The sequence below is a fragment of the Crocodylus siamensis genome, chromosome 6 (genome assembly GCF_052110815.1).
Source record: "Crocodylus siamensis isolate JL-2025a chromosome 6, ASM5211081v1, whole genome shotgun sequence".
Classification (NCBI taxonomy): Eukaryota; Metazoa; Chordata; order Crocodylia; family Crocodylidae; genus Crocodylus; species Crocodylus siamensis.
The window spans coordinates 7,318,310-7,326,203 of NC_143400.1; the positions used below are offsets into that span (position 1 = coordinate 7,318,310).

Below are 7,894 nucleotides of genomic sequence, written 5' to 3' on the forward strand. Positions count from 1 at the left end.
GGGGTGGGGGGGATGGGATGATGCCTGGGTTCTCTAATCCCCCCCATCCCTGGTGCCCATAGGCCTGCCCCGAGTGCCCCCCTGCTGCAGGCAGCCTGGACCCAATCCAGATCCTGCTGCTGTGTGAACTGTCTGGACCCGGTGGCTCCTCCCCCCTGACCACCAGTGCCCCTCCCGCCAACCTGCAACCCCCAGGGCTCACCCACAGCTCCCCCCCCCATTGGCTCTTGGCTGGCAAATGGGGGGGGGCAGGGGGTTGTGGCCACAGAGATGAGGATCCAGCTCCCGGCGCAGCAGAGCTTCATTGCAATTCGCCTGGTGGCTCCGGAGGGCCCAGATCCCGGCCCAGCGCCCCCAGTGCCACCTTCCCCTGCAGCCTGTGGGGGGGGCAGTGCATGAGGCCCCCCAGCCTTGCTTCACCCAGGGCTCCCAGCGGGGAGGGGAGCCAGGGTGCAGCCAGCCAGGCTGCCCCCACGGTTGACCTCTGCCCCCCCACCTCTGGGCGAAGAGGACCAGGTCGTGGGGGCCCTGGCAGCGGAGCAGGTGCTGGCGGTGCTGGATCAGGAGGGCCGCGCAGAGCAGCAGCGCGACGGTGGCCCCGTCCCCGGGGGCATCCGCACCTGCGGGGAGTCCTGGGGATCAGAGACCCCCCCCCGCCCCCCTTGGGTGCTAGCGGGGTGGGGGGGGGCAGAGCCGCACCTCCCTGGGGCTGCCCGGCCCGGCCCTCCAGGGCGCTCAGCTCCAGCACCCGCAGCCCGTCCTCGTGGTCCAGGTCGGTCTGGAAGCGCAGCTGCAGCCACCTGGGGGCGGCCCCGAGCCCACATCAGGCCGAGCGCGGTCGCCTCTGGCCGCCAGGGGGCGGCGGCGGGGCCCGGCGGGCCGCGGGTTCGAGACCCGGGGCACGGGGCGGGGGGCCGCACCCGAGGCAGAAGAGCAGCGGCTCGGCGCTCAGCCCGCACAGGTGCCGGTGCAGCTCGGGGTCCGCGTGGTGCAGCAGCTCGGCGGCGCGGCCTGCGGCACAGGGGGGCGGGTTCGGGGGGGGGGCCGGGGCTGATGCCAGCCCGGGGGCGGGGGCGGGGGGCTCACGCGCGAGGCGGGCGGCGCCGGGGGGACGCAGCGAGGGCGCCCAGCGCCGCAGACAGGCCGAGAAGCACCAGAAGGCGGCGGGCTCCGCGTGCAGCGCCTCCAGGAAGCGGCCGGCCACGGCGGGCAGCCCCGGGCGGTAGCGCTCGCCTGCGGGGGGCGGCGGCGGTCAGGGGCGGGGCACCGCGACGCGGGCAAAGCTGTGGGCGTGGCCTGGGGCGGCCCGGGGCAGCGGCTGGGGCCTGGGGCAGGGTGGTGGGTGGAGCCCGGGGGACTAGCCGCGGCTGGGGGCGGGGCCCGGGCGCGCCGGGGGGCGGGGCTCACCGGGGTGGAAGGCGGCGTAGGTGACCAGCAGGTCGCGCAGCTGGATCAGCCGGGCCAGGCCCTGGCGCCTGCGGGAGCCGCGGGCTGAGCCGGGGCCGGGGCCGGGGCCGGGGGGCGGGGGCCGGGCCGTGGCCGTGGCCGGCCGGCCGCACTCACTGGAAGAAGGTGCGGTGCCGGTGGGTGCGGGGCACGTCGGCGTCGATGTCCCGCAGCGCTGCCCCGAACTGCGCCTCGTCCAGGCCCTGGAGCTGCCGCTCGGCCTGGCAGGGCAGTGGGGTCAGTGCCCGGCCGCCCGGGTCCTCTCCCCGCCCCAGGTGGGCAGTGGTGCCCGGTGGCTAGAGCCCAGGCTGGCCCCCTGGAGCCTTCCTCGTTGCCCACTCACCTCCAGCGCCTCCTCCTCATCCTCCTCCGCCTCCTCCTCCTCGCGCCCCTCGTGCTCCTGGATGGCCAGCGCCAGCTCCACTGTGGGCACAGAGCAGGCCTGGAGGGGTCCTGGCTCTTTAAGGACGGGGGCGGGGCTTCTCAGTGGGTGGAGCCGTGGGGGGCTATAAATGGAGGGTCCCAGGGTCTAGGCTGGGTGTCCCTGCCACCAAAGGGCAAAGGGGCCACTCACGGTCTGAGCGCACGCGCCAGTGCCGGGCGCTGGGCACACGCCTGCGCCACGCCGCCTTCATGGCGCGGTAGCGGGCGCCCAGGCGCTGGTCCAGCGCCCGCTGCGCCTCCGCCGTGGCCTCCGGCGGGTACACGCCGAAGAGCAGCTTCCAGCGCACGGTGCACGGGCCGCGGCCGGCCTCTGCCCCTGGCCAGGCCGGGACCCCCGTCGCAGGGGCCTTGCCTGCAGCGAGAGGCGCCTCAGCTCCTTGGGAAACTGAGGCATGGGCCGAGGTGTGGCTGGAGCCCAGAGGGACCCAGCAGTGCCAGCAATGGGGTGATTGGCGGGGGGGTGAGCCATGCTGGCAGCTGGGACAGTGCAGGCCTGGCCTCAAAGGGGAAACTGAGGCAGGCGCAGAGGGTAGGAACCCAGGTGTGCGGGTGCCCCTCCCTGACCCCAACTGTACCTGTCTCCTGGGCCAGTGGGTGCCCCCCCCCCGCGCCCACCCCGTCCGGGGGGCTCAGACCGGGTGGGGGCGGGGGACCAGACAGCACCACAGCCAGCGGGTCCCAGTGCCATGGCATGGCCCAGGGCAGGGGCAGGTGGCAGAGGGCATGCTGTGCCAGATGCAGGAGGCTGGTGATTGCTGCCCTGTGGGGACACGGGGGGTGGGTGGGGGGGTCAAGGGATATTGCTGTGGCCCCTGCCCCCCACCCCATGCCTTCACCCACCTGAGAGCCCGGAGCCAGGCCAGCACCAGGCGGAGCACCAGGGCCCCAGGCGTGCCCCCCGCCTTCATGGCCAGCCCCCGCTGCTGGGCCCGGGCTGCTGGAACAGGTTTTGTGGCTGTGATGTCATGGTGGTGCACAGTGATGTCATAGTAGGGCCTTGGGATGCCAGTTGCTACATAAACCTGGGTCCTGGGCCTGTCTCCCCCCGGGGCCTCAGGGTTGGAGGGGGGTGGGTAGGGGGGCAGTGTGGGACCCAGGACACTTGGGTTCTTTAGGTCTCCTGATGCTGCTTCCCCGTGGGATTAGGTGCACCCCTGACCGCCTGCCCCTGCCTCACCAGCCTCGCTGGGGCCCCTCACTCCCGACCCGCAGCCCCTTGCCCCCACCCCCAGCCCTGCTGGTGCCCCGCACTCCTGACCTTTGGCCCTTGCCCCCCACCCCCCACGTTGAGCTGGGGAGTTGATGCCCAAGAGGACGGAGCAATTCTGCCCGCCACCCCCCCTCTGCAGCACGGCTGGGAAGGGGTTATCCCCAATTAAGGCAGTACAAGCTGGTGGGTAATTAAACGGGGAGCTAATGGCACTAATTAATATGAAGCATCTGCAGCATGTTTGTGGGGGGACGGGGGACTGGAGTTATGGCAGAGATGCCCCCCCTCCCCCAGTGCCAGGTGGAGACTTGAGCCGCTCCGGAGATGTTGGCAGTGTCCTGCATGTGCATGTGCCACAGCCTGTGTGTGCGTGTGCACTTGCACTCAGGTGTGTGAGAGTGAGTCAGTGTGTGCTCGTTTGGGCATGAGTGTATGTGCATGCGTGTAGGCATGTGCCAGTTTGCACCAGTGCACGTTGCATTCCCATGCATATGTGTATGCACATGCGCGCAGGTGGGTACACACGTGGCTGCTGATACCCTGTACGTGCGCACACGTACACAGGCTCCTGTGCAGGCACCAGAGCCTCTCGAACAGCCCCATGCATGCTCACAGATGCATGCTCAGGCCCTTGTATGTGTGCACGCACATGCACACACACGCACACACATACATCATGCACATACAGACATGCATGTATACACTCACATGTGCATGTGCACCCACCAGCATGTACGTGCACACAAGACTCCCGCCTGTACCTGCCTATGCAAATACATGCATGTGTGTGCAAACAGGCACACATACACCCCCGGGCATGTACACAAACAAGCAGTGCATGTATGCAGACAGCCATGCATGTGCATGCATGTGCCATGAACACATGATACATGCAAGTGTGCAGACACACGCACAGAGTCAGTGTGCACCATCTGGTGTGCACACGCAGGCACCCTTGCAAACCCGCACACACACACACAGAGTCTTCACACATGCATTCACACACGTCTGGCATACATATGCAGGCACATGTGCAGACCTGCATGCATGGACGTGCGCACGTGCGCGCACACGCACGCACAGTGTGCACACATGCGTGCACACCTAGCAGGCACGCGTGCAAACCCACACGCATGGTCGTGCACCTGTGCGCGCGCACGCACATGCACCCCCGCCGCCCCAGGCAGGATCCTGGCCGCCAGCCGCTGCCCCGGGGATCGCGACCCCCCCGTAACCCGAGCCTGGCCCGCGGGTCCCGTTCCTGCCCATGGGGGGGGGGGGGCGGCGGGCACCTGCCGCACGGTGCCGGGTCCCGAGCCCGGACACCTGGTCCCTGCAGGGGCCGCCGGCGGGCACAGCCGCCCCGCTCTTCCCGCCGGTGCAACCCCGCCCGCGGCCGCCAGGGGTCGCCCTTGCGCTGTTAGACGCACCGGCTCCCCCCGCCCCTCCCCCCCAGCCTGGGGCATGGCAGGGCTGGGGGGGGGGGGTTAGAGCCCCCCAGCTTGGCCCAGGCTCAGCCACCCCTCCGGCTGGCTTTCAGCCCCCTATTTGGGGGGTGACCCCCCCAGTTCTGCCAAGCCCTGGGCTGGGGGAGGGTGGCTGGAGCCAGGCGGGGGGGGGGGGGGGGGGGGGGAGGGGGGCAAGGGGGTCTGGGCCCCAGGGGTGGGGGGGTCTCTGTGTCCTGGCGTCAGGGGCCAAAGAGGGGGGAAGGAGCAGGGAGCAGGACTTTCATGTGCACATGTGTGTTCACCCCCCCACACACACCTCACAGACATCACGTGTGCACAGGGCATGCAGGCACAAGTGGATCCTCTCCAAGCCCCCCACCCCCAGCTGGGATGGGAGCCCCTGGGCATGGCGGAGTGGGGGAGGACACCTGGGCTCTCTCCCCAGCCCAGCCGCCAGGCCTGTGAGACAAGCCAGGGCCTGGTCTGGCCACCTGTGCGTGCAGGGTTCAAAGGACGTCACGCTTGTTCCTCTGTGAGTGTGCACATGTGTTTACATGTGCGCAAGCCATGCGCCTTGGCGTGGGTCTCTGTGGGCAGACACCTGCCTGTGGGTGGGCTCCTGGGTGCACAAATGTGCCCACGTGTGTGTGAGTGTGCATACACATGTCTCTGTGCACATGTGCACACAGGTCTGTCCTCGTGAAGGTGCATGCACATGTGTGTCTATGCATGTATCTGTGCGTGTGCATGCCTGGGCATCCACATTTGCCCGTCCATGTGAATGCTTGTGCATGAGGCTGTGCGTGTGCATGCATGTGTGCCTATGCGTGGGTGTGCATGCATGTCGGAGGGTGCCCATATGTGCCACTTTTCTCATGTGCTGCCTTGTTCCTCCCTTTCGCTGTGTCCGAGGGGCTGCCACAGGAGTGGCCGACATGTGCCACAGGTGACCCCCTCCCCCGAGCTTCCTGTCCTAAGGTGCTTCCGGGCCTGGCACTGGGGGGGCGGGGGGGAGGGAGCGGGGGGGCAGGGCCCCCAGTGCTGGCTGGCCATGGGGTGGGCTGATCTGCAGTCTGTGCTGGAGGGGGGCCCAGATAAATGCCTCCCCCCCACCCAGGGCAGATCCCTTGGCCCTCTCTCCTCCTACAGGCTGGGCCCCGCTTTGCCATCCCTGTTCCCACCATGCCAGGCTCTCTCAGGGGCTCTGTGCCAGGGGCACCCACCACTCCAGCCCTTGGGTGCTTTGAAGCCAGGGTGTCCAGCAGGGGGCAGCAGCCTCCTGGCCTGTGTGGGGAGGCAAAGATGTCCCAGTGGGTGTGCATGCGTGTGCAGTGTGCACATGTAGGCTACATGCATGCCTATGTGTAGCATGCCCCATGCAATCATGCTACGTGCACGTGTGGCATGACTTGTGGGCATGGGCAGGGGTATTGCTTGCACGTGCGTGTGGGTGTGCTGCAGGCACGTGCGGCTATTGCATAGGTGCACAGGGGCGTTACATGTGTTGTGTGACGCATATGTGCACCAGGGTGTTACATGTGTGAGTGGGCTGCAGGCGTGCATTTCTGTGCACGGGCTCTGTGTATTGACTTGTCCATGGTGAGGCAGGTGTGTTTGCATATGTGCCCTTGCATGCATGCCACGTGACGAGGGTGCCCTGCATAGTACCATCTGCCAGCCCTGGCTGTGGGGCTGTGGCCCGGCCCTGCTGGGACCCTCTCGTGGTGCTGGTTTGGGGATTGCAGCCCCCCCCCTGCTTTCCCCCTGCGGCAGGCAGGTGGGGAGGACACACACCTGCTCTCCCCCGTGCCCGGGGGCACCTCTGAACGCAGGCGCGACTGCGGCAGGAATGTGGCTGCTGGAGGGGAGACGCCCAGACAGCGCCCCCAGCCCTGCCCTGACCCTGGAGTGGAGGGGTGGGAGGGGACTTCCCCACTGTCCCAGCCCCCGCGTTGCAAGGCTCAGTCTCCCTGAGCAGCCTGGGTGGGGAGCGGGGGGGTCACAGCCCTGTCCACCTGGCCCATGTGGCCTGGAGACACCTGTGATCCCCAAAAAAAACCCTGGGACAGGGGTCCGGCCTGAGCCTGGCCCAGTGCTGGGGATGAGCCGAAGCCCTTGGGGCCTGGAACGCAGCCAGGGACACGGGAGGGTCTGGGGCTGGGAGGAAGGGAGGTCCTGGACCAAGCATGGGGTGGGGGTGGATATGACCTTCATCGTCATTATCAGCTGAGCAGCAATAACGAGGGCATCGAACAGAAAACCGCATCCAGCAACACCTGGCCGGCGTCAATGCTCTTTCACACGCATGTTGGCATATGAAGCCTTCCTAATTCTTCTCGCACCGCAAATACCTGCCTTCAACCATACCCAAGAGCTATAGCCAGGTGCCGTATTTTCTCATACACAACGTGCACCGCTTCCCCCCAAACCAGCTTCTGGGCACTGGCATGCATGTGATATGCATGAAATACTGTAAGACCAAGTTTCACATGAATTAAAACGCCGGGCTTCCTGGCTGCTTTGGCACAGTTCCTGGCTCTAGGGAAAGAGCGAATTTCCTTTCATTCTGCCTTTCAAAGACAGCGTGTATCCCAGGGCATGTTGGATGTGAGAAAGGATGGTATTAATAATGATAGTAGCAACAGCCAGGGTGGTGATGATGATGATGATGATAACAATAACAGTACTGCTACTGTAAATACTACTACTACTACTAATGCTACCGCTACTAGTGATGACGATGATGATGATAATAATCTTCAATTATTTCCCCCTCTGCCAGGTCTCAGGACAGCAGCCTGGGCTGCCCCAACACATGCGTGTGCATGTGTGTGCATGCACACATGTGTGTTTGCATGTTCATGGGCGTGTGCAGCCCCCGTGGGCTCATGCTGGTATCCCGGCCCCCCATCCCTCTGTCAGCCCCATCTCCTGCTCTGACTGCCTCTATTGCTGCACAGCCCTGGGGGGTAACTGTGAGGACACCAAGGGCTCGTGTCCCCCGGGCCACCTCCAGCTTGAGCCAAAGCACCAGCTGCTTCGCATGCTGGCATGTGCATGTGTGCATACGTGTGTGTGTGTGTGTGTGTGTGTGCACATGTGCATGCATGTAGGTATGGGCACATATGCATGTGCATTTGTGTGCATGTTCATGCATGGGTGTGCACGCCTACATTTGGGCGCCTGTGTGTGCGTGGCTGCGCCTGTGTGTATGCACATGGGTGGGTGTGCTTGTGCACATGTGAGGATGCACGCACGTGTGTGCTTGCACATATGCATGTGCCTGTAGGTGAGCGTACGTGGGTGGGTGTGCAGGGGTGCGTCTGAAGGCATGCATCTGCATAGG

The 7,894-nt window shown here is 66.1% G+C and overlaps 1 protein-coding gene across 1 annotated transcript; it reads right to left on the reverse strand.

The window, feature by feature from the left end:
- Positions 1–73: 73 nt before the first annotated feature.
- On the reverse strand, positions 74–3,155 carry LOC149860825 (uncharacterized). The gene is made up of 6 exons (XM_090050518.1): positions 1,790–3,155; positions 1,564–1,667; positions 921–1,233; positions 700–800; positions 497–620; positions 74–377 (listed from the first exon to the last, which is right to left on the reverse strand). The coding sequence occupies exons 1-6, from the start codon at positions 1,807–1,809 to the stop codon at positions 302–304; spliced, it is 738 nt and encodes a 245-aa protein (XP_089906644.1). The 5' UTR covers positions 1,810–3,155; the 3' UTR covers positions 74–301.
- Positions 3,156–7,894: the final 4,739 nt, after the last annotated feature.